The sequence below is a fragment of the Aquarana catesbeiana genome, linkage group LG12 (assembly GCF_042186555.1).
Source record: "Aquarana catesbeiana isolate 2022-GZ linkage group LG12, ASM4218655v1, whole genome shotgun sequence".
Classification (NCBI taxonomy): Eukaryota; Metazoa; Chordata; class Amphibia; order Anura; family Ranidae; genus Aquarana; species Aquarana catesbeiana.
In genome coordinates this window covers 20,948,253-20,973,982 of record NC_133335.1, presented here as the reverse complement: position 1 = coordinate 20,973,982, position 25,730 = coordinate 20,948,253, and the positions used below count along the sequence as shown (strand labels likewise).

At 44.8% G+C, this 25,730-nt stretch overlaps 1 protein-coding gene across 4 annotated transcripts; it reads left to right on the top strand.

The window, feature by feature from the left end:
- The first annotated feature begins 7,486 nt into the window (after positions 1–7,486).
- Positions 7,487–24,173, top strand: FKBP1A (FKBP prolyl isomerase 1A). 4 transcript variants are annotated; one of them, XM_073607359.1, is made up of 5 exons: positions 7,487–7,646; positions 12,135–12,182; positions 19,685–19,797; positions 22,614–22,766; positions 23,637–24,173. In XM_073607359.1, exons 1-4 carry the CDS (start codon positions 7,610–7,612, stop codon positions 22,740–22,742), a joined length of 327 nt encoding a protein of 108 aa, XP_073463460.1. In that variant the 5' UTR covers positions 7,487–7,609; the 3' UTR covers positions 22,743–22,766; positions 23,637–24,173. The 4 variants fall into 4 exon arrangements, with proteins under 4 accessions (XP_073463460.1, XP_073463461.1, XP_073463462.1 ...); XM_073607360.1 differs by having other exon boundaries at positions 22,614–22,775; XM_073607361.1 differs by having other exon boundaries at positions 23,490–23,718.
- Positions 24,174–25,730: the final 1,557 nt, after the last annotated feature.

The following is a 25,730-nucleotide window of genomic DNA, read 5'->3' as shown; positions in this document are numbered from 1 at the left end:
GCTCGTGGAATGGCGTCAAACTTTTACCCTTAAAAATCTCCATAGGCGACGTTTAAAAAAATTCTACAGGTGGCATGTGTTGAGTTACAGAGAAGATCTAGGGCTAAAATTATTGCTCTCGCACTAACGATTGTGGCGATACCTCACATGTGTGGTTTGACCACCGTTTTCATGTACTACTCACGTATGCGTTCGCTTCTGCGCGCGAGCTCGTTGGGACAGGGCGCTTTAAAAAAAATTTTTTTCTTCTTTATTTTATTTTTTCACTGCTTTTAAAAAAAAAAAAAAAAAAATTGGGTTGCTTTTATTCCTATTACAAGGAATGTAAACATCCCTTGTAATAGAAAAAAAAAAAAAAAGCATGACAGGACCTCTTAAATATGAGATTTGGGGTCAAAAAATCCTCAGATCTCATATTTAGACTTAAATGCAAAAAAAAAAATTAAAAAAATTGTCATTTGAAAAAATGACAACAGAAAAATGGCCATTTAAGACGTATGGGCGGAAGTGATGTTTTGACTGCTATAGTATGGAGATGGGTGGGGGCCATCTTCCCCTCGCTCATCTCCATACCCAGCCATGGACAGGTCCTGATCCCCTCTGCCGCTGCCAATGGCTCTGGTAAGCGGCGGAGGGAGCGGGAGAGCGGTGGGAGGGGGGGGGGGGTTGCCCCTCTCCCGCCGCCGATAACAGTGATCTCGCGGTGAATCCGCTGCAGAGACCACCATTATCGTAAACGGGACCGCTGGCTCAAAAGGTGGATACCTCGATTGTGGCAGCAGCTGCTGCCGTTACCGAGATACCCGTCCTTAAACTGCCGACGTATATGTACAGGAGCCGGTCGGCATGTGGTTAAGCATCCAAATCACAATGGACACCACAATGCACGTAAGACCATGCAGCACATAAAATGCACAGATGTTTGCTCCTGTGCATGACAATGTGTGTGTATTTGAAGTCTGAGTGGTGTCTTTTAACAATAAACACGCTGCTCTGTGCTTTGATGCTTGGCCGCAGTAAGGTGTGCATTACCTCAATGCGCTTGTGTGAATGGGGCTTAAATGTGACAATGTGTTGTATTCAGGGCAGGAAGTTAGCTGTGTGCTGCAAAATATTTCCCACTTCAGCATATCTCTCAATATATATCTTTTTTTAATTTCTGAATGCTATAAGAACTGCATTAGTTGAGGGCAGACTGTCGTCAGGTGAGCTGAAACATTCACCTCCCACAATGGCGTTGGCTCCTCTGGGGCGGTTTGGGGAGGGGGTGGCCCTCGCAGCTATGCTGTAGGTAAGGGGAAATTCCTCTGGAGTCACTGGGTACAAAAAAATCTACCTGAGAATCAGAGCCTCCTACCAACTATGACAGCCCTTGGCTGACAATTTACTGTAAAGATAATGTCACTTAAAGTGGAACTGCATTCACCTCCACTCCAGCAATGTAGCCCCCCACCGGCCAATGACACCACCTCCCAGGTTCTGACCTTTTTGGCCATTTTGATTGGCCAGGCCAAAAGAGATGACATTTCCGCGCATGTCAAAATTGTACAATGGGCAGCACCATAAGTCTGCTTGTTCCTTAATTTTTATTTAAGGCCCTAGACTGCCTGTATGTTTGCTGATTTTGACTGACATTTAAGCTGTAGGTGGCCCTGCAGGCGTCATACAATACTGTATATTTTTTGCTTTAGAAGTCTACTGAGCAGTGAGGAAAGTTAGAACCCTTTCACACAGGAGTTTAGCAAAAAAAAAAAAAAAAAAGCGCAAGAAAAATGCTTCCCGTTAAAATCAATGAATGCTTTCACGCTGGGGCAGTTCCGGAGAAAAAAAAATTTTAAAAACGCCCCTCTCCATCGAAATGAATAGGAAGCATGTCAAAGATTCCCCACAGCGATTTTGGAGTCACGTGTGCTTTAGAAACCCCACTACAAAAGTGCTGTGTGTTTTACTTGGCAGTTTTGAAGCGAAACAGTGTGAAAGGGGTCTTATTGGCCGGTTAATGAGGCTCCATTCACATGCACGGTGAGATTTACTAAACCTGGAGCACTCAGGATTTGGTGCAGCTCTGCATAGTAGCCAATCCACTTCTAACTGCAGCTTGTTCAATTTAAAGTGGTGTCCCGGCCATAATTATACTTTTTAAATAAAAATACCCCTATAATACACAAGCTTAATGTACTCTAGTAAAGTTAGTCTGTAAACTAAGGTCTGTTTTGTTAGTTTATAGCAGTAGTTTGTTATTTTATAAACTTACAGCAGGCCGTGGCCATCTTAGGTGTGGGCATCTGAAGCCAGACTGTATATTTCTTCCTGGATCTCATCCTTGCAGATCTCGCACATGCTCAGTGCAGCACAAGCAGTGTAATAGGTTTCAGGTCAGGTTTCCATAGCAACGGCAGTGTCAGAGGAATTTGCTTCCCCTTCCCAGAAGGCATTGCAAACAGGAAATGATGCGATGGGCCACGACCAGGGAGGAGGAAGTGAAAAATGAATACAGCAGATACACAGTAAGTGCTGAGAAAAAAATTAAAAAATATCCAATTTGTTTACAGTGCACAGTTTAGTGGGGGATGCTGAGGAGTTGTAAAAGTGGGTGGAACTCCACTTTAAGGTTTGACAAAAAAAACTGGAAGCCGGTTGGTTACTATGCAGAGCTGCATTGATTCTGTGTGCACCAGTTTTAGTAAATCCCCCCCTCGTAGTGTTGTGTGTGTTGTTTGGTTTTGGTTTTTTTTTTTTTTTTTTTTTTTTTATTTATTTTTTATTTAAATCAACATTTCAGTGGGCTAACCTATGCATGACAAGCTCATGTAGCTTTTTGCCATGGTGTTTTGCATGTTTTGTTACCACAGGTTTTGGCTAGATAAACTGTGTGCCTGTTTTTCATAATTGGGATGCCATTAACAATAAATGGCACCACGAATGAGACCCATTTATTTTATTTTTAAGCATGCGCAATAATGAGTGTTTTTTGTGCGTGCATTTACCAAATGTTCAGACAGGATACACTCGGGCTCCATACATAACAGGTGTATCATCCAATCAAACGCAGTCGTTGTTTTAGGTATTCGCGCTGCGGTTGCTTGAATACAATAGCCAGCAGTGTACATTCCTCCATCCACACAGAGCATAGTGACATGTTTGCACATGCGCTGGAGCGGCAGGGAAGACATCAGGGCTGTAAAAGTCCCCTTTTATCACTAGGTGGCGGTGTTCCTGATTTGTGACTACTGTGATTGATCACATGATAGGGATCCAGCTCTGAATCATAAATGATGACCGGGAACGGTCTGCAGTGAACAAGTCAGTGTGCTCAAAACAGAACAGTGGAGCCCCATTGATGCATGTATGTGGCAGCCCAGCAAGTTGACCTTTAACAGGTTAAAGCCCAACTCCAGGCATAAAAAATAAATTTCCCTTGCAGTTGGGGGGGGGGGGGTCGGCTGTGCCCTCACTGCAAGGGTTGACTGCTCGTTTTGTCCGTGGTAGGCTAGAAAGCCTATACTTGCCCGATCCGCCGCTCCACTGGCATACAGCGCTCTCCCGTGATCCAGCAGTGGAAGGTTCCTGACATGCTCACGTCCAGAGCAGAGCTATGGGTTTGATGATGTCAGGAAAAGTTAACGCCCCGCAGGAGCCTCGGACCGATCCTTGTGTGGGGAGGATAAGGTAAGCATATTTCTATTCCCCTAGACAAAAATGAGCAGTTTTTAACCTGTGCAGTATATACAGCCCCACTGCAAGGGAGAACTTTTTTTTTTTTTTGGGCCCGGAGTTGGGCTTTAAAATAATCCCTGGTGCTCCTGCCAGGAAGGTGCGTGTTCAGCCTCTTCCTTGTTCCCCTTTATTTCAAATATCGTTTTGCATTGTCGCACACAGGCTTCCAGTGAAGAGTGCCAACCGATATTTTGCTGGAATTGGTAATTGAATATCCTGCCAAGAAGGTCCCTTTTTTTTTTTTTTTTTTTTTTTTTTTTTTTTTCTCTCGTTGACTAAAACATTTTAGTCGACTAAAGCGGAAACAATTGAGATGACTAAAATAGGACTAAAACTAAAATGCCATTTTAGTCCTAAGACTAAAACTAAATTGAAATTTGCTGCCCAAATTAACACTGCTAAGCACAGCTTTAAATGACTGTTACCCATTCATGACAAATCAAAACTTTGCTGTTGCAGTGATCATCATTGTAACGGCAATCAAAGTGTAAAAAAAAAAACACGAGTTGGTTATTGGCTCTCTTCTCCTCTCCTCACCCTGTCAGCGTGAGGACAGGAAATGCTGATAATGGGCTTGTGTGGCCAGCTGTGATTGGACACAGCCGATCATGTGGTAAAGAGCTGCTGATTGGCTCTTAGCCCCTTGGGTCTGTGATCAGCTGTGGCTGGAGGAGGCATCGATCACAGGGCACGCCGCCCGCTGGCGCTAGGACTGGCCAGCCCTGCTGAAGCCATAATTTGGCTTTAGCGCGGTCGGTAAGTAATTAACCTCTACCTGACAGCCTCATAGCAGATTTACTGTTGCATTGTGGCTGCACTGTGCAGAATCGCATTTTTATATATACACGTGATTCTGCACTTCCAAGTTTTGGGCGTGAGTGCACTCCGCTGGCGGCTCGCTCCAGCTGTGATTTTACACAGCAGGAGCTGATCAGCGGGTCCTGTGGACCTGATCTCCTCCGGCACCCGCTGATCGTTCACTACACTGACAAGAATGCCTGTCTGCCTGTGTAACCAAGTTCTGTCAGTAGGGAAGGCATTGCTCCTTTGTTCCTGCAAAGCATAGATCAATATATATAGAAAAAGGATAAAGTCTTAGGGGAATCTTCAAAGAGAGACAGGCGGTGATAGAAAAATTATTTTTATTGAGAAAAAAGCCACAAATTTAAATTCAACATATAAAACAGGCGCAACAGTTGGTACGCCAGCTTGAGATGAGGTTTACAGATAACCCCAGTGAGTCAAACAGGGAGGCATGGCTAGCGGAGCAGGAGGCGGTGGCCCAGATCACCAGGTCAGAGGTTTTTTAACAGGCTTGCTTTCTATGAGGAGGGGGAGCAGGCCAGAGAGCGGGAGAAGAACCAGACACCGGGAGAAGAGGCCGGAGAGAGCGGAGAAGTCGGAAGAAGACCCCCGGAGCTGTCTAATAAATTACTATAAAAACCTGTGTAGTGTGTTTTTTTTTTTTTTTCTTTTATTGACACTTTTCCCCCCAGGTGAAAGGGTAGGGGTACGATGTACCCCATGCTCATTCACATAGGGTGGTTGGCTGGGACCTGGGGGTCCCCTTATTAAAGGGGGCTCCCGGATTCCAATAAGCCCCCCGCCCACAGACCCCGACAACCAACGGCCAGGGTTGTCGGGAAGAGGCCCTTGTCCTTGCTTTCCCCCTCCCCCAAAGCACCCACCACCCCATGTTGAGGGCATGCGGCCTAGTACGGCTCAGAAGGGGGGAGGCCCGCTCGCTCGTCCCCACCCGATTTCCTGACCGGCCGGGCTGCGTGCTCGGATAAGGGTCTGGTATGGATTTTGGGGGCCGCAGGCCCCCCCTCCCCCAAAGCACCCACCGCCCCATGTTGAGAGCATGCGGCCTGGTACGGCTCAGAAGGGGGGGGGGGGGGCCCGCTGTTTTTTCAGTGTAGGGGTTCCCCTTAAAATCATACCAGACCTAAGAGCCTGGTATGCCCCTGGAGGGAAACCCATGCCGTTTTTTTTATTTAAAATTTGGCTTTGAGTTCCCCCTCAAGATTCATACCAAACACAGTGCCTGGCTCCAGTGTGAACCCGGCTCGCAAGGTGTCAATCTCGACGATAAAAGCGGTGAGATTGACACAATATCAGACAATACAGAAGATACCAAAGGGTGGTGGTAAAGAGCTGAAAAACCACGTGATTTGGTGAAAGTTGGCTGAAAAAGTTCTGCTGTGTGTATGCAATACAAACTTATGGCCAACGCCCTTTGTACAAAAATCCAAGGGAAAGTTTGTACAAAGTCCTATCGTGTGTGAGGCTTTAGACCGAATTTTGATGGTTCAAAGAATGTCAGGCAAAATGGTCGGCCCTCACGCATGTTCACTTCATCAAATCTGGCCGTCTTTGAAAAAAGTTTGGACACCCCTGACCTAGGCTAATGACCAGACAAGAAACAGGAAGTGGGCTGTATAAGGTATTTACTAGCAGGAAAAAAAAAAAGTTTTACTATCCAAAGTTAAAACAACAACAAGGGCAGAGGATTTAATAGATGGAAAGTTGAAAAAAATGACTGGAGTTCTACTTTAACCCCTTTCAATCCAGTGTCATTAGTACAGTGACAGTGCATATGTTTTTTTTTTTAGCACTGATCGCTGTATTAGTGTCACTGGTCCCCAAAAAAGTATCAAAAGTGTTAGTGTCCGAATTTTTTTTTTCTCCCCCCCTAATATTGCAGCGCCACTATATGTCGCTGATCGCAGTCATTACTAGTAAAAAAATAAATAAATCTATCCCCTATTTTGTAGACATATAACTTTTGCGCAAACCAATCAATATACGCTTATTGGGATTTTTTTACTGAAAATATGTAGCAGAATACATATTGGCCTAAATTGATGAAGAAATTTGATTTTTTTTTTTTTACATTTTTTTTTTTTACATTTTTTTTTTTTATTGGATGTTTTATAGCAGAAACTAAAAAAATATTGTTCAAAATATTAGTTGTTTTGTTTTTTTGCTCAAAAAAACAAATCAAAACCACAGAGGTGATCAAATACCACCAAAATAAAACTCTATTAGTGAGGAAAAAAGGACATCAATTTTATTTGTGTGAAGCTTCACACGCCCGCGCAATTGTCAGTAAAAGTAATGCAGTGCTGTATCGCAAAATATGGCTTGGTTGTGAAAGGGGGGGTAAATCTTCCGGAGCTGAAGTTTTCATTGATATTTGTTGGTTACTTTTTACATCATTTTTAAATGGTATTATTATTACTAAACAGGATTTACATTAGGATTTATATATAGGGATTGTGCAAAGTGTTTTCATTTTACAAATCATTAAAAAAAATGTAATGATCTCTAAAAATGAATACACTTTGCACAATTCATATATATAAATCATAATATAAATCTTGTTTAGTAACAATAATACCATTTAAAAATGATGTAAAAAGTAACCAATAGGAGGCTCTCCAGCTGCTGTGGAACCACAAGGCCCAGCAGGTCAGGAAAAGCCAGGCCTTGTGCACTCACATCACCCCTCCTGGCTCCTCCACCCTCTACAACAACCACAACAAAGAGCTTCTTCATCAATCACATGACTCCCTCCCACTCTGCTTCCTGGAGCGGCCATCTTTACTGCGGGCACCCCACCCTCCGCCGCAGGCCCCGCCAGCAGCCAAGATGGCGCACTGCGAACAAAGCGTCCGTTGCGGGGGAGGGGGGACGACCCCCCGACGTTGTGACGTCGCCACCCTGCAAGATGGCCAATGGGAGAAGCGCAGTCGGCCCCACGTGACCCCTAGCTGCCCCCTCCGCCTGACGTCAAGACGTGTTTTTTTTTTTTTTTGGCGTTTTCACATCAGCGCGGCCGTCGCCTGTTTCGTCAAGTGAAGAAAGCGGCTGATCGGAGAGCGGCGGGATGGGAGTGACGGTGGAGTGTATCAGCAACGGGGACGGTGAGAGCGGGACCGAGAGGTGTCTGGGCGGGGCTTCAGGGTTCCTCAGCGGGTGGCCGGACCGGGGTGGAGGGACAGGGCGCTGAGGAGAGGGGGCGCCGCCGCCATATTGTGACTGCAAAACCCCTCACAGGCCTCTCCTCAGCCCCGAGCCCTCCCTCCATACCGACTGCTGGGGAGAGGACATTACATTACACCCACCGGGAAATACTCATCGCCTCACATTATATCAAGGGGGATAAAGGACTTCTCTGTGCAATTAGAGACACTAAGGGGGGATTAGAACCCCTTTTAGATTTTATCTGTGTCCCCAGTGGGGGGTTTCCCTTCACTTCCTGTCCCATAGCTTTCTCATAGCCAAAGCAGGAAGTAAAGAGAATCCCAGATCTGGTGTCCCCATTGGAAGGTTTCCTGTTCTGGTTTCCTGTCTCCTAACCGAAACAGGAAGTGAGAGGAAATCCCTCAAAGTGAGAATCCAAGATCTGGTGTCCCCATTGAAAGATTTCCCATTCTGGGTTCACTTCCTGTCTTATAGTGAAAACTGAGAGCGAATCCCAGATCTGATGTCCCCGTTGGAAGATTTCCTGTTCTGGTTTCCCTTCACTTCCTGTCTCCTAGCCGAAACAGGAAATGGAGGAAATCCCAGATCTAGTTCTCCCATTGGAAGATTCCTTTACCTGGGTTCACTTCCTGTCTCCTAGCCAAAACTGGGAGTGAGAGAATCCCAGATCTGGTGTCCCCATTGGAAGACTTACTGTTCTGGTCCAGTCTCATAGCTTTCACAGGAAGTGAGAGGAAATCCCTCCAAAAGTGAGAATCCAAGATCTGGTGTCCCCATTGAAAGATTTCCTGTTCTGGGTTCACTTCCTGTCTTATAGCTAAAACTGAGTGCATCCCAGATCTGGTGTCCCCCATTGGAAGAATTCCTGTTGTGGTTTCCCTTTACTTCCTGTCTCCTAGCCAAAACAGGAAGCAAGAGGAAATCCCTCCAATGGGGTTTCTAGTTTCACCCTGGAAGATTCCTTTACCTGGGTTCACTTCTTGTCCCATAGCCAAGACTGGGAGTGAGAGAGAATGGCAGATTTGATGTCCCCATTTGGAAGATTTCCTGTTCTAGTTACCCTTCATTTCCTGTTCCATAGCTAAAGCAGGAAGTAAGATAATCCCAGATCTGGTGTCCTCATTGGAAGACTTCTTTACCTGGGTTCACTTCCTGTCTCCTAGCCAAAACTGTGAGTGAGAGCAAATCCCAGATCTGGTGTCCTCATTGTTAGACTTCCTGTTCTGGGTTCACTTCCTGTTTTTATAGCTAAAACTGAGAGCGAATTCCAGATCTGGTGTCCCCCGTTGGAAGAATTCCTGTTCTGGGTTCATTTCCTGTTTTATAGCCAAAACTGAGAGCGAATCCCAGATCTGGTGTCCCCCGTTGGAAGAATTCCTGTTGTGGTTTCCCTTCACTTCCTGTCTCCTAGCCAAAATAGGAAACAAGAGGAAATCCATCCAATGGGTTTTCTAGTTTCACCACTGGAATATTCCTTTACCTGGGTTCGCTTCTTGTCCCATAGCCAAAACTGGGAGTGAAAGAGAATGCAAGATTTGATGACCCCATTTGGAATATTTCCTGTCCTAGTTACCCTTCATTTCCTGTCCCATAGCTAAAGCAGGAAGTAAGAGAATCCCAGATTTGGTGTCCTCATTGGAAGACTTCTTTACCTGGGTTCACTTCCTGTCTCCTAGCCAAATCTGTGAGTGAGAGTGAATCCCAGATTAGGTGTCCCCGTTGGAAGAATTCCTGTTCTGGATTTCCTGTCTCCTAGCCAAAACAGGAAACCGGAGGAAATCCCAGATCTAGTGTCCCCATTGGAAGATTTCTTTACCTGGGTTCACTTCTTGCCTCCTAGCCAAAACTAGGAGTGGGAGAGAATCCCAGATCTGATGCCCCCATTGGAAGATTTCCCGTGCTGGTTTCCCTTCACTTCCTGTCTTATAGCCAAAACCGGAAGCAAGAGGGAATCCCTCCAAAAGTGAGGGAACCTCAGATCTGGTGTCTCCATTGGAAGATTTCCTTTTCTGGTGGCAACCCTAAATTTGGGGATTTTACTTCACTCTCTGTGATAACTGTAATCAGGAAAATTAGAGGGGGTATCTCCCTAATGGGGAGGAGTAAGGAAGGGCTATAACTTCAGTTCTATTTTTGCCATCTGTGTCCCATTAATAAGGATTCCCTTCACTTCCTGTCCCGTACACCGAACAGGAAGCGAGAGGAATTCCCGCCAAAACTGAGGGAATCCCAGATCTAGTGTCCCCATCAGAAGAATTCCTGTTCTGGTCCAGTCTCGAGCAAAACAGGAAGTGAGAGGAAATCCTTTCAAAAGTGAGAAAATCCCTGGTCTGGTGTCCCCCGTTGGAAAGATTTCCTGTTCTGGTGTCAACCCAAAATTTGTGAATTTTCTTTCATGGTCGGTGATGGCAGCAATCAGGAAAAATAGGGTGAATCTTCCTAATGGTGAGGAGTTAGGAAGGGCTCAAACTTTGGTCAGTTTTTATTTTTGCCATCTGTGTTCCATTGAGGAGGTTTCCTTTCTTATCCTGTCCCATAAGAAAAATAGCAAGCGAGAGGAAACCCCTCCAAAACTGATGGAATCCCAGGTCTAGTGTCCCCATTGGAAGAATTCTTGTTCTGGTCCCCCCTCACTTCCTGCGCCCGTCCAAAACTGAGCGAATCCCAGATTTAGTGTCCTCATTAGAAGAATTCCTGCTCTGGTCTCATTTCATTCCCTCCAAAAGTGAGGGATTCCAAGATAGTGTCCCCAGAAAGAAAGATTTCCTGTTCTGGTTTCCCTTCATTTCCTGTCTCATAGGCAAAATAGGAAGTCAGAGGAAATCCCTCCCAAAGTGGGGAAATCCCATATGTAGTTTTTCCCATCTGAAGATTTCCTATTCTGGTCCAGTCTCCTAGGCAGTACAAGTACTGAGAGGAAATTCCTCACAGTGAGGGAATCCTATTATTTATTATTATTATTATACAGGATTTATATAGCGCCGACAGTTTGCGCAGCGCTTGACAAAATAAAAGCAGACATTACAGTTGCATTACAATTTGGTACAAGAGGAATCCGGGGTGATAACTGTAATCAGGACAAATATAGAGGGAATCTCCTTAACAGGGATGAGTAAGGGAGGGTTATAAACCCCTGTTTTTATTTCTGACATTTGTGTTGCATTGGGGAGATTTCCCTCCACTTCCCGTCCCATAGACAAAACAGGAAGTTGAAGGGAAATCCTTCCCAAGTGAGGGAATTCCTTGTCACCTGAACATAAGCCCCTATAGGAAGATTTCTTCTCTATTCCGGTTCTCATGGCAACCCAAAACATGGGTTTTTCTTTCACTCTCATTGATCACTGTAAGGCTTCATGTACACTAGCTTTTGGCGTTGTGTTTTCTTTTTTTTTTTTTTTTTTTTTGCCAAAGCTCCTGAACTCTGCTTCATAGAAGCCTGTGTGTCCTTTGTACATATAGGCTCTTAGCAGAGTTTAGGAGCTGCTGGGGTTAGGTGAGCTTCAATCTCCTTCTCCTGAACACAGACGCACGCCTACAAGCTTCACTTGGAACTGATAGAAATCACAAGACTGCTATATACTGCTGATGAGAAAAGGTATTTGGCAGTTTATATTTACTAAAATAATTGCATTTCTTTGTACTGTGGAAGACTAGATATAGTGCATGCAGGCTCTTTCCCCGGGGGCGCCTGTGCGGGCGCGCTCCCCCATTGACACAGATAGTGGGACGCGGCCCCTCTCCCGTGTCACTGGATTTGATTGTCCAATGAGATGAGAGCCAGCGTCTGGAGCCACTGGGCTCGTGCACAGCTCTGAAATCAATGGGCTCAGGTGAGAAAATGGTGGGCTCTGGGGGGGGGGGGGGGGGGGGGGGGGCGCTGTCACATTGGAGTGAATTGAGTGGCTCTTTCAGGGCGCTTTGGAAGCGCTATTTTTAGCACTATAGCGCCTCAGTGTGAAAGTAGCCTAAATAATAGGACACTTACCTGTTCTGGAGTCCAGCGATGTCGGCACCGCAGTTGATATTTCTATCAGCTGTCGGTGGCTGCCGCCACCATTGTCGGTAAGGGAACCCGGTAGTGAAGTATTACGGCTTTGCGCCGAGTCCCTACTGCGCATGCGTGAGGCACCGCTGCGCTCTCCTACTGGCCCGGTGGTGGTGGTGGGGGGGGGAGCTGAGCTGCTGATGTAATTCTTCGCCGCCGCCTGGTCTCCCAGAAGTGGGGATAGGGGTACCTGTCAGACATGTATACACACACCCAATCCCCCCCCCCCCCCCTTAATAAAAAATGTAAAAAAAGAAAAAAAACTGCTGGATAGTGTTTGTAGTTAATGGGCTAAATCTGTATAATCTGCATCTCCTGTGTATGAATAACCTTTGTTTTGAAGGTTGCACCATCCCTGATTATGTTGTCTTCTCTTTCTCAGGGCGGACATTTCCAAAGAAAGGGCAGAAAGTCTATGTACATTATGATGGTAAGTTATGCCATTCTGTATTCTTGTCACTTTAACCACTGCAGCCCCAGAAGGTCACCCCGCCCCCCCCCCCCCCATGATCAGGCCATTTTTTGAGATGCGGCACTGCATTACTTTAACTGACAATTGCACGTGTACACAAAATTGAGGTCCTTCTTTTATTTTTATTTTCCTTTTGGTGGCGTTTGATCACCTCTGCGTTTTTTTTTTTTTTTTTTTTTTGTGTTGGCAACAAAAATGACCAACAATTTTTTTTTTACTTTATGCTATAAAACATACCCAATTACAAAAATATAATAAATCAAATGTATTCATCAGTTTAGGCCAATACATACTTTTGGTTAAAAAAAAAAAAAAATCCCAAAAAGCGTACATTTCGTTTGTGCAAGAGTTTTCGCATCTACAAAATAGGGGATAGATTTATGGCATTTGTATTTATTTATTTATTATTTTTTTTACTAGTAATGGCGGGGATCTGCAATTTTTAGCGTGACTGCGACATTGCGGCGGACAGAACTTTTGGGACCAGTGACATTTATACAGCAATCAGTGTTAAAAATAGCCACTGACTACTATATAAATGTCACTGGCAGGGAAGGGGTCAACACGAGGGGGGGGGGGGATCAAGGGGTTAAGTGTGTTTCTAACTGTATGGGGGCTGGGCTGACTGGAGGAGGAGAGGGATCACTGTACCTAATCACTAGGAGCAGCAGATCTCTCCTGTCAGAACGGGGATCTGTCTGATTACATTGACAGATCCCCGTTCTGGCTCTTTTTACCGCAATTGCGGGTGGACGGCAGACATTGCGGCTGCTAGCCGCGCACATCGGGTCCCCCGCTGTACAGCAGGTGCACACGCGCCTGCTATGGCTCCTTAAAAGAGCTGACGTACACTTACAGCGATTTGTGGGAACAAGCTCACTTGCTGCCGTAAAATGAGTTCGGCAAGCGGTTAAAGGTGATGGATTCCCACAAAACTCTAGTTTGGTACTACAGTATTCTTTCAGGGTTCATTCACACCAGATGCGGTTGAACTGCGTTGAGCAGTTATTCCATCGCAGTTCTAACACAGGACAAGGTAAAATGCCTTGTCTCCTATGTGCCTGCTTCATACCACTGCAGTTATGTGCACTGGGGGGGGCAGGCAATCCACCACCTTGCAGCACAGGGCAGCCAGTTGAACTTGATGAAATGTCTGTGTGATGTTTCAATAAAGTTTGTTAAAAAAAGAAGATGGGCACAGCAGTGTTTTACGTCAGACTGCACCGCACACCACCCTTCATGTTGTAATGCAGTGGCTGGTGTGAATGAACCCTTAAAGTCGTAGAAAAATGTAGTGCCTGCAGTAAAAGCCACAAAGGCAATATACGTTTTTGTATTTTGCCATGTTTATTTTGGGAAACATAATAATCCCGTTGCTCCCAGGGAGGCTTCTAGCAAAAAAGATGCAGTATGAGGACCTTGCACTACATTGTTGTCGGTAGAAGTTAGGCCAGCTTCACACTGAGCCGCATTCACAGTAAAGCGGCGCTCGTTTTAGCAGTGCTGTTTAAGCAGCGCTTTTCGGCCGCTAGTGGGGGTTAAAAGTGCTGAAGGGGTTAAACACACCCGTGTTGCGGTGCTTTCGTAGCACATTTCAATCACTGCCCATTCATTTCTATTGGCAGGGCATTTTGGGAGCTGTGTATACACTGCTCCCAAACCGCCCCCAAAGATGCTGCTTGCAGGACTTTTCCTAACGTCCCGCATGCGCACCGCCCTGGAGTGAAAAGTCACACTGAAATGAACGGGAGGCGGTTTTCGGGTGTTATTTAGATGCTATGAAAAATGCCTGAAAACCGCCCGAGCGTGAAGCTGGCCTAAAGGAGGCGTGGTGGGCTTGAGGATTGTTTCCTCTTCAGAAAGGGTCATGCAATTTGTTAATTCATTACAGCTGGCTGTGCACTCACCTGTTGACCATAATGCACTAATGTGATTTACCCAGAAGACACTTGTCTTTTTTGAGAGGCTTTTTCACATTAAAAATAATCAGTTTCTATCTCCAAGTATAAGCAGACATTCAGCCATGTCCTGCCTACTCTCTAAGGGCAAGGTGACGTTGTCGTTTTAGCCCAGGTTCACACTGAGCTGCGGCAGTGAAGCTGAACTCGCACGATTTCACTCCCACATATCGGTCCCAATTTTGGCTGCGATTTCAGATATCTGTGCAGGTTTTTGCACAGATGTCAATGGAAATTGCATCCCTAAATCACAAAAAGTAGCACAAGCTACTTTTTATAAACGGTGCAGCGCCACGAATGCAGCGTCGCACTGATTAGGACAGTGCCATTGCTGCCAATTTGACATGCGATTGCATGTCAAATCGCACCAATGTGAACCAGGGCTTAAGGAAATATGTTAAAAAAAAAAAAAAACACTAAACATTGCCTTTAACTCTGTACTTCATTTTTAGTCTGTGGATACTCGCACAATCCTTGATTTTTAATGGAAAGTTTAAAACACAGCTATGCCCATATTTTTTTTTTTTTTTTTTTAATGTAAGTCTGCAGTGGAACACACTCATGGCGGTTGATTGAATTAGTACACATTTGTTTTTGTTCCCTTCTCCAGCACAGGAAGTCCAGTACTGCCTCTGTCTTCCTGGAGTCTGGCTGATTTCCTGTCTTGCTTCTGTCACCAGAGATTTGCTGTGACTGTTTTACTTTCCAGATTCTCCAACTGCTTATCTTATGCATGTTAGGATTCTTTTGTACATTGACTGCCTTGCTGAAACCTACATCATATTTTTGTTTTACAAATTATATCACTTTAAGACACTGCATCGTGAAATCGATAGTAAACTGTAGCAGAGTTTAAAAAAAAAAAAAACATGTAACATAATGGCATGTGCTAGTATGCATTGCATACTAGCACATTATGAAATACTTGCCCTTAGAACGAAGCCCTTCAGCGGTGCGCTGAGAGGGCTGACCTCTTCCCCTGGTCTTCCAGGTTTACATGCTCCGCTGTCGTGAGTGGCCGGAGCCACGATGCCAGCTTTCAGTTCCGGAACAAAGCTCTAAAGGTCCGGCAGGGTATGCACATGCGCCAGTGACGTCTCTAGCTGCATCCAGGGTGACTATCTCCTAAACATTGGAAGTTTAGGAGATATTCATTTTATCTACAGGTAAGCCTTATTATGGGCTAACCTGTAGGTAGAAATTACAAGGCTGGCTTTACTACCGCTTTAAACAGACTGGTGCTTAACCATCAGTCTATGAGCTTTGTTAGTTAAATACCCGTTGTGCCTTTTTGGACCTTGTTTCCTCAATACAGTTTAACTCCTGCCACCATGGGTAACGTTTTCCCAGTGTGTGTGTGTGCATTTTGGCATTATTGTGTCAGTGGTACATGAAGATGCACAGGCACCTGGCCATAGATGGATCAAAATTGGGCAGGTTCAGCAGGGCCAGGGCAAATTTTGATCTATATATGGCCGTTCATGCTCAACAGGAGTTGATCCAACGATCTACTTCTGTTGAACAGAAACGTTGGGAAAACCTTTGTTGATCAGCTCCTTGCAGCCGCTGATCAACGTATTCTGACAGCGGAGGAGTCCTGCTGCCAGACTACAATGGCACAGCTGGAGGGGGATTTCTCCATCCACCAAGCTTGTGTGGATGGTGAAACCCTTTTTTTTTTTTTTTTTTTTGATCGGAAAAAAATGAGTCCTTTATGGCCAGTCGTATGCAAACGCCTTGCGAACAATAAATGGAATAATGCAAACGCCTTGCAAACAATAAATGGAATAATGCAAACGCCTTGCGAACAATAAATGGCACAACATTTAGATCTTTGCATTGCATTTAGGGGAGAAAGAAAACATCGGTTATTGGGTAAGTCCACCTAAAATTGCGGCTTCACTTTTAGAGCCCTTGCACACTGGGGCGGTTTGCAGGCGCTATTGCGCTAATAATAGCGCCTGCAAACCGCCCCGAAAGTGCCGCTGCATGTATTCCTGTGTGAAAGCCCCGAGGGCTTGCACACTGGAGCGATGCGCTGGCAGGACGGTAATAAAAGTCCTGCCAGCAGCATCTTCGGAACGGTGTGTATACCGCTCCTGCCCATTGAAATCAATGGGACGGCGCGGCTATACCGCCGGCAATGCGCCTCTGCAGAGGCGCTTTGCGGTGGTTTTTAACCCTTTCTCGGCCGCTAGCGGGGGGTAAAACCGCCCCGCTAGCGGCCGCATACCGACGGTAAAACGCCGCTATTAATAGCGGCGTTTTACCGCCGACGCTGCCCCCACCCCAGTGTGCAAGGGCTCTTAAAGGAAACTCCAGGCGAAGGAATTTCTGTCATATAACCAGGTTACCTCTGATGTGTCAGGATCAGCTCTGCTGTTTAGAATCTATACATTCAGCTCTTGCTGTAGTTTTGGCGCACAGCGATTCCCATACACAAGAGCGCTAGTGTTGTCTACCCGCCCAATCTCTCCCTTTGGTCATTCAAAGAACAACTTCTGTTTTGTGATTGGCTGAGGGGAGCTGATAAATGGCACGAGGGAATGGGAGCTCAATTTCTTGTACCTGCAGCAGGCTGGAACTATATCTAGAGCTGAACTGTCTGGCATGAATGAGTATAGATTTTAAAGTGATTGTAAACCTTAAAATAAAAAAACCTGCAAGACACAGGCATAATGTGCTAGTATGCATCACATACTAGCATATTATGAAATTCTTAACGTAGAACTAAGCCCTCTCAGTGGCGCCCGGTCACCGCTGAGAGGTCTGACATCTTCTCCCGTCCTTCCTTCCGGGTTCGCAGGCTCCGGTGTTGTGAGTGGCTGGAGCCACGATGACGTCACTCCCACGCATGCGCGTGGGAGGCCTTGGTTTCAGCAAGAAGCTCTGGCACAGTATGCCAGACCTTCAGAGTGCGTGCACTGCTGACGTCAGCGGCTGCATGCAGGGTGAATATCTCCTAAACGGTGCGCGTTTAGGAGATATTAATTTTACCCACAGGTAAGCGTTTAGAGGCTTACCTGTAGGTAAAAATAAAGCAGGGTTTACAACGGGTTTAAAGGACAGATGCAATGCTAATTTGGCATACTCCTCATCGATTATCTTGTTTATACGCTGGAATTTTAACAAATGCCTCTGCCTGGTGTTCCACTTCAAATATATATCAAGGGGGTAAGTCACTCAGCACTTCACTGTATATAGGATGAGATCTCTGTAACTCCTCCCACCCGGTGCAGCAGTAATTTATTTGAATAGGCTTCCTTAATGTGCAAAATAATGCATGTTGATGCAAAGCACTATAATGACAGTGTGAACAGGCCCTCAGTCCATAAAGCCCTGAGGCTTAGAGTTCTGTCAGATAGCACAACCTTGTGTAGCAGGACAGCAGTCCTTCTTATTTTTAATTTATTTATTTTTTTTCTCTGCTTTTAATTTTGGAAAACACTTACCAGATTGTGGATGGAGAAGGGGACTAATAAGCTCTGTCACTCTACTCTTCCCCCCCTCTCCTCCTCCCCACTCTCAGCAACATGGTTCTTGTGTTGCTCATGCTCCCTCTAACTGTGTTAGTCCTACAGTGCAGGGACTTCAAGATCAAATTCAGATACTTTCACTGCTTTAAACACGTTTTAAGGGTGTATTAATGAATATAGAGCTTTGATCATTAGTGTTTTATATCGGCTTGGCATTGACAATGAAAGATAAACTAACACATTGTTAAAGGATAAGTTCACCTTTGGACCGTGTTACGTGTTCCACCCGTGAGAGCAGGCCAGGGATACTCTCCCCGCACCCGCTGTCACTACTGCCTACAAATAGCGTCAGCCATTGTGGTTTTTCAATGAGCTGCAAGGGTGCTGGTGAGCACTTTTGTAGTCCATTGATCTTCCTGCTTTCAGGTAACTGCCTTCCTATGAAGTATGAGCAGTAAGGATGAGCTCCGATGTGTTCGCACAGCCCACCAGGAAGTTGGCACTGCGCTGCGCTAATCACAGGCAGTGAGACATTTCCCGATGCGCGGCTGCAGAGATCGGGAAATTTCTCACTGCCGGTGATTAGTGCAGCACAGTGCCGACTTCCTGGCGGGCTCTGCACGTGGGCTGTGCGAACACGCCGGAGCTCATCCTTAATTAGCAGACAGCTATGCTGAGAGGCTGTAGGAGCTGGACATTGCACCCATAATCCGCTAATCTCTAGTGCAAAGCTCTGGAGGCGTCTTAGAAAAAAAATCATGCGCATTTTTTGACCTGCATAAAAAAAAAAAAAAGTATTTTTTTTAAAAGGAGGACTTATCCTTTAACCACTTCAAGACCAAGCCTTTTTCTGACCCTTGTTGCTTACAAGTTCAAATCGGTTATTTTTTTGCTAGAAAGTTACTTAGAACCCCAGAACATTATATAAAATTTTTAACAGAGACCCTAGAGAATAAAATGGCGACCATCGCAATTTTTTTATGTCACGTGGTATTTGCGCAGCGGCCTTTCAAACGCAAATTTTTGGAAAAAATACACTTCACTGAATGAATTAAAAAAAAAAAAAAAAGCAAACTACATTTTAGTCCATTTTTTTTTTGTATATTGTGAAAGTTGTTACACCAAGTAAATAGTTCACATGTTGCGCTTTAAAATTGCATGCTGTCATGGAATGGTGACAAACTACGGTACTTTAAAAAAAAATCTCCATAGGCAATGCTTTACATTTTTTTTTTTTTTATTTTTTTTTTAACTGTTACCAGTTTTGAGTTCGAGGAGGTCTTTTGCTAGAATTATTGCTCTTCGTCTCACATACCTCACATTTGTGATTTGAACACTATTTACATTTACGGGCCCGACTTGCGTATGCGTTTTCTTTGGTGGGCGGGGGCGCTTTAAATTTTTTTTTTTTTTTTTTTTTCATTTAACACTGGCCCTTTAAAAAAAAAAAACATTTTCTGATCACTTATATTGCTGTCACAAGGAATGTAAACATCCATTGTGACAGTAATAGGCAGTGACCGTTACTCTTTATGGTGGGATCTGAGATCTAAAAGACCCCCAAACCCTTCCTCTGCACTACAAAGTATTCAAAACGCCAAAATTTGTGTTTTTGAATACTTTTTTTTTAATTTTATTTTTTTTTAAATCGGTGCCTTTTGGCTGCCGAGTAATCCGGAAGTGACGTTGCTTCTGGGTTATTACATCGGAGACCTGATCAAAGGCAATTGTGCCGACTGTCCACCTGTAAAAAAAAACAAAACTGTACCGGGGTGATGCCTCTAGCTGCAGGCCTCAACCCAGTACAACCACTTACTCAAAATGACGTACAGGTATGTGAGTTTGCAGGAAATGGTTAAATTAGGTGTACACTTTGGGTCATCTCTAGTCATTGAATAGGACCTTTTGTTAGTAATGGGCTGCAGTTTATGTTCTTGCTTTTAAGGTGATACCATTTCTTCCTTTATTCTCAGTTTAACCTCTGGTCTGTGGTTTATAATTTTCATGCTTCACCATTCATCTATAGGCTATTTGGAGAATGGCAAGAAGTTTGACTCTTCCCGGGACAGAAATAAGCCTTTCTGCTTCATCATTGGACGGAAGGAGGTGATCCGTGGCTGGGAGGAAGGTGTTGCACAGGTAAATGTTTTTTTCAGCACATTCCTCTTTTACCATTTAAATGCCACATTCTCCACTGATCTTCCTGGTAAACTGATAGGCTGCATTCTCCAGAATTTTTTATTTTTTTTTTTATATTTTGATAGCTCCTACTCAGTATGCATTGGCTGAGGTTAGACACGGTCACCACAAACAGTAAGGACTTGAATGAGAAGTTACATTCAGGTACTGCAATTATCCTTTTCCCTGGGACTGACACAGTAAAATATAAATGCATTTGAATGTAGTGATTTTCAAGGGGTTGTAAAGACCAAAGTTGTTTTTTTTTTTTTCTAAATGCATTCTGCTGCACACAGAAGAAGCCTTCTGTGTGCAGCAGCCCCCCTAATACTTAACTGAGCCCCATCTCTATCCAGCGATGTCCACAAGTCCCTCAGCTGTCCGGGACTCTCCCTCCTGATTGGCTGAGACACAGCAGCTGCGCCATAGGCTCCTGCAGATCAAAGTCAGCCAATTAGGAGAAAAAGGTGATGGGGCCAAACCGCAGCTCCGTGTCTGCATGGACACATGGAGCTGCAGCTCGGCTCAGGTGCCAACACAGCTGTGTTGTTGATTCAGAGATTTGTGAATGAATGAACTACTAATCCTGTCTCGCACAACGGCACTTGGCTTTAGTTCTCAATGAACTGCGAGAGTGCTGATGATTGCCCTCGTAGTTTGACTCTTCTTGAACTTAACTGTCTGCTTGTACGGGCAGACATCTGTACTAAGTGTCTGCAGGAGTCTGACATTGCATTTGCAATGCTTTACAGGCTGCAGTGTTATAAAAATAATTGCACAATTTTTTTTTTTTTACCTGAAAAATCGTATGCATTTATTTTAAAAAAAAAAAGGTGAAAATAACCTCAAACATTTATTTTATTTATTGCAGTTTGCTAGTCCTTAGGTGTGGTGGCTGCGTTCATATTATTTTTTTCTTTTTTTTTTTTTTTTTAATTTTCACTTGGTGATCCTGCCAGTAGCACACTTCCTGTCCTAGAGGGACAACGCTCACGCCCTGTCCTGTGTTTGAGAGCAATGTTCTTTCTGTAGGACAGAAAATCTTTTGGGATTATAGTGGCTTTTATCTTTTTTATACCATAGGTAATGTGTGCTCTGTAGTGCATAGAAAGAATTGGGCAGGACTAATGCAGCTTGGGATAACACTGTAGACCGCTCTAGATTTCTAGCAGGGTCTACAGGTTTTTTTGAACTTATCAGACATTACCATTAAATAGATAGAGAGATCTCTCTCTCTCTCTCTCTCTCTCTCTATCTCTCTATCTCTCTATCTCTCTCTCTCTCTCTCTCTCTCTCTATCTCTCTATCTCTCTCTCTCTCTCTCTCTATCTCTCTATCTCTCTATCTCTCTCTCTCTAAAATTAAAGACCCAAAGAGGGCAAATAATTCTGACTCTAATTGTTCTAGCCCTTCCTGAGACATCTATACCTGAATAAAGCATGGACAGTCACCGCAGACAGTCTTCATCAGATAGCTGAGCTCACCAAACACTTGGTGTCCATGAATGTCTTTTTTTTTATTGTGTGTAGAATGCTGTGAGGCAATACAATAATGGCAATGGCAGCACCCGACAGCTGATGTAAACAACGGCTGCGGTGCTGATATCGTTGGACTCCAGGACAGGTAAGTGTCCTAATGTTAAGTCAGCAGCTACAGTATGTGTAGCTGCTGACTTTTTTTTAACATTTAAAGGGGCAGACGGAACGTCTCTTCAAGGAGGTCAAAGGGAATATTCTGCCTTTCTAGCCTCCATGTGTGACTTGTAGGGAGGGGGGATACAAAAACTCACAGGAGGAAGAGGAAATTACATCACAATGAAGGGAAGGAAAACACAGAAAATTACAAACAAATGCTAACAGTGGTCACAAGGTGGCAGCATTAAAAAAAAAAAAAAAAAATCTACCAACCAGTCAACAGCATAGGAGATATAAAGACTGATAGACGGATGCATCTTTTCCTATACTGCCAGAGGCAGCACAGAAGGTAATGGTTAAGAAGTTTACATACTTTTAAAGTTATTTATTGCCTTTCAATTTATGTAGATGTGTGTGTTAATAGTTTGTTTTGTACATGGGTATATATATATATATATATATATATATATATATATATATATATATATATATATATATATATATATATATATATATATATATATATATATATATATATATATATATATATATATATATATATACACACACACACACACACACACACACACTTTTTTTTTCCCATTACATGTGCAGTCTGCTGTAGCCAGCAAGGGCTTCAGGGTGAGATTTTGTCCATGCTTCCCGACTGGAATTTGGACAGAATTGCTGCACCAGGGAGATGAACCAAGGGGTGGGGGCATTTTTACAAATTTTAGAAGTGGAGTGCATTCAAAATAATCCATTTTTTTATTCTATTTTTTTTTTTTTGGTTAAATGGTTTTAATACTATTTGAATTTTTTCAACTCCTCAAAGCAATTGCTACACAGCGCCGGTTACTGCTTGTAAATTGCTTTGATTCTTGTGATATCTGTAGGTTTATTCACTAATTATCATCATGTGTTGCTTTTTAACCTACCTAAAATGAGATTAGATCTTTTGGGACTTTTCTCCCATAATGCACAGAATGCTGGTAATTAAATTTTCAGTTTGGAGCAGGATATGGTATTATGGGTGTTTGGGAAAACAGGTCATTGAACAGGGCGCTGCCTGCATTGGTTAGTCTCCATGTTTTGTGCTGCATTGGTTAGTCTCCATGTTTTTTTTTTGTTTCCATTTTACAGATGAGTGTGGGGCAAAGGGCGCGTCTCATCTGTAGCCCAGACTTTGCGTACGGCCCCACAGGACATCCAGGCATCATTCCTGGTAACGCCACGCTCATTTTTGAAGTGGAGCTGCTGCGAATAGAGTGAGGGACGCTCTGGACTAGAGTGTGGGTACGTGAGGCGTGGAAAGACCTTTCCTCCCCCGTGATTGGTCTGCATGTTCATTCCCTGCGGTCTCTGGATACGCCGTCCTTTGTTTGCTGCTTTGGGTTCCTGCTTCATTGCCTTTCCTGGATCTCCTCTCTTAACTGCATGATGTCTCATCCATATTAACTCCATCGCCTCTTTGCCTAATATTTGTTCAGCTTGTGCTTGCCATCCCTGCCTGGGAAAAACTATTACATCTCATCAGTGCCTCTGCACCTTTAAATGCTTTTTCTTATTCTTTTTAATCATTTTCTTGTCTGATACTTTCCATTCAGAAGCCCTCCCCCATTCTAATTTTCCTCTATCACTATCCTCCTTTCCTGGATCTCTACACCCTGAGCTCTGTTTTTTCCTGGCAACACATCTGTCATTGTTTCCCTTTTTCTTCTATCACTGCATGATATGACTTTTTTTTGCTTTGTTTCTGCTATCTCTACCTGCCAGTTTATTTTTTATTTTTTTCCTCTTTCTATCTTAGTAATTCCACCTCCATGTTGTGTGCTCTTTCTTTCATTGTCTGAACTTCTGCAATCATTTTTCTTCTTTTGTAATACTACATAACCCCCTCCCCTTTTTTTGTTTTTTACTTGATCACACATCCACCATAGTTGTTTTTTCACTGCTGTCTAGTGTTGCATCATATCTCCATGTTTTATTTTGTTTTGCACCCTTTTATATTTACTTTAGGTATTCCAAGACTTCCTCTTATACCTGGCACCCTTCACTTATCTTAACGCCTCATAATTTGTTCCACACACACTTAATCCCCCGCCGGACTCCTCCATTCCAGGCTGACTGTCTCCTCTCGGCTTTGTGCCTTCTGTTTCCTTCCAGGTGTCGGGAGCGGTCTGCCCTCAATGATTACCCTGCGTTGTGGGCAGAGTGCGGATCACAGCGTGGACACAGCTTGACCCTCTCCCCTCCTTCCACTCTTCCACAAACTGCCTTCTTTTACCACGAGTCGTGTCCTCCCTTCTCCTGGCTGAAGTTACTGAGCAAATTTTTCACTGGATGTTTTCATGAAACAGTTTTAAGCTGCGGCTGGACAGTCACTCTGTGGAGCCGGCCTCGTCCCAACGCTGTCAAGGATGGTGGAGGTTCTTTCCGTTATTTTGATGCCGCCTGCGTAGGGATGGTGGACCGGCACTGTGAACCATTCCAGAGCTGCCTGTCTGTGCGCTACAGAGCCTGCCAAGCCCAATTCCAGTGTCCTGCAGCTCCTGCTTTTTTCCCCTCACGTGGCAGGGTCCTGTCTTGTCTGCACCGCATGCAGCCCCAACCGCACACTGTCCACATTAAACAGCTTTTCTCTACTGGAAGGTCTCGTGTCTCTGCTCTGAAGTCACAATAAATGATCTGTAACTTGGTAAATCTGTGTTGCTCATGATTGTGTGTGTGCTTCAAATACTGCATCTGTTTATTAATGTAGGAAAAAAACAAACTTTATCAGGATAAAAACTCCTGTCAGTGATTTCTAAATACATCATATGGTGTCATTTACAAACAGTATACAGTGCTGTGTTCTGGCAGCGGTATGGGGACAGAACAAAATCAAGTGGGACTGAGTGCTTCTCAGCCATTCACAGGAAGACTTACCGTATTTATCGGCGTATAACACGCACCGGCGTATAACACGCACCCCAATTTAGGAGGGAATTTTAAGGAAAAAAAAACTTTTAGGAGGGAAGTTGAAGGAAAAAAAACTTACATTTAAATGCCCATCATTGCAGCCATGTCAGTGCAGCCATCCCCAGTGCAGCCATCCCCAGTGCAGCCATCCCCAGTGCAGCCATCCCCAGTGCAGCCATCCCCAGTGCAGCCATCCCCAGTGCAGCCATCCCCAGTGCAGCCATCCCCAGTGCAGCCATCCCCAGTGCAGCCATCCCAGTGCAGCCATCCCCAGTGCAGCCATCCCCAGTGCAGCCATCCCCAGTGCAGCCATCCCCAGTGCAGCCATCCCCAGTGCAGCCATCCCCAGTGCAGCCATCCCCAGTGCAGCCATCCCCAGTGCAGCCATCCCCAGTGCAGCCTTCCCCAGTGCAGCCTTCGATCCCCTGTCACAATTTTAAAATCGCCGACCGCGATTTGAAAATAGCGCCGCCGGCGCCGAAATACACCGAGCCGGTCCTCGGCTCTTTCCGGCGGCTCTCGTTTACTTTCGGCTCCACTCGTAGTCCCGAGCGGAGCTATCCGAACCTAGCCGAGTAGGTTCGGATAGCTCCGCTCGGGACTACGAGTGGAGCCGAAAGTAAACGAGAGCCGCCGGAAAGAGCCGAGGACCGGCTCGGTGTATTTCGGCGCCGGCGGCGCCATTTTCAAATCGCGGTCGGCGATTTTAAAATTGTGACAGCTCGGGATCGCAGGGGATCGGCGTATAACACGCACCTGCGACTTTCCCCTGATTTTAAGGGGAAAAAAGTGCGTGTTATACGCCGATAAATACGGTAAATAGGTTAAACCCCCAGGGTTTTTCACCTTAATGCACTCTATGCATTAAGGTGAAAAACCTCCTGTGATACAGGAGCCCCCCTTTTACTTACCTGAACCCGGTATTTCCAGCGACGGGGAGAAGCACACCAGCTCCAGCAGGTTTCTCGAGTCTTGATTGGATAGATTGATAGCAGCGCAGCCATTGGCTCCTGCTGCTATCCATCAAATCCAATGGGGCAGGGCCGAGTCCTGCTGTCTGTCAATGGACGCAGCAACAGGACACTGGCATGCATGAGTGCCCCCAGGGAGAGCAGTTCTCCCAACGGGGCACGCAAGAAAAGGAGGAGCGGGGCTACTCTGTGCAATATAATATATTGTGTGTGTTTTTCCTCTGCCCAAGGTGGAGAGTCGAGTGGACGATGTCATGATCTTCACCTCATCCAATCAGAGGAAGCCTTGTATTCATTGATAAATACAAGGCTTCCTGTGAATTACTGA

Excerpts from the sequence above, each read along its gene's own strand:
- FKBP1A (XM_073607359.1), top strand. The coding sequence starts at position 7,610 with ATGGGAGTGACGGTGGAGTGTATCAGCAACGGGGACG. Across the intron at positions 7,647-12,134 it reads GTGTATCAGCAACGGGGACG|GGCGGACATTTCCAAAGAAA; the intron begins GTGAGAGCGGGA and ends TCTCTTTCTCAG. Across the intron at positions 12,183-19,684 it reads AGTCTATGTACATTATGATG|GCTATTTGGAGAATGGCAAG; the intron begins GTAAGTTATGCC and ends ATTCATCTATAG.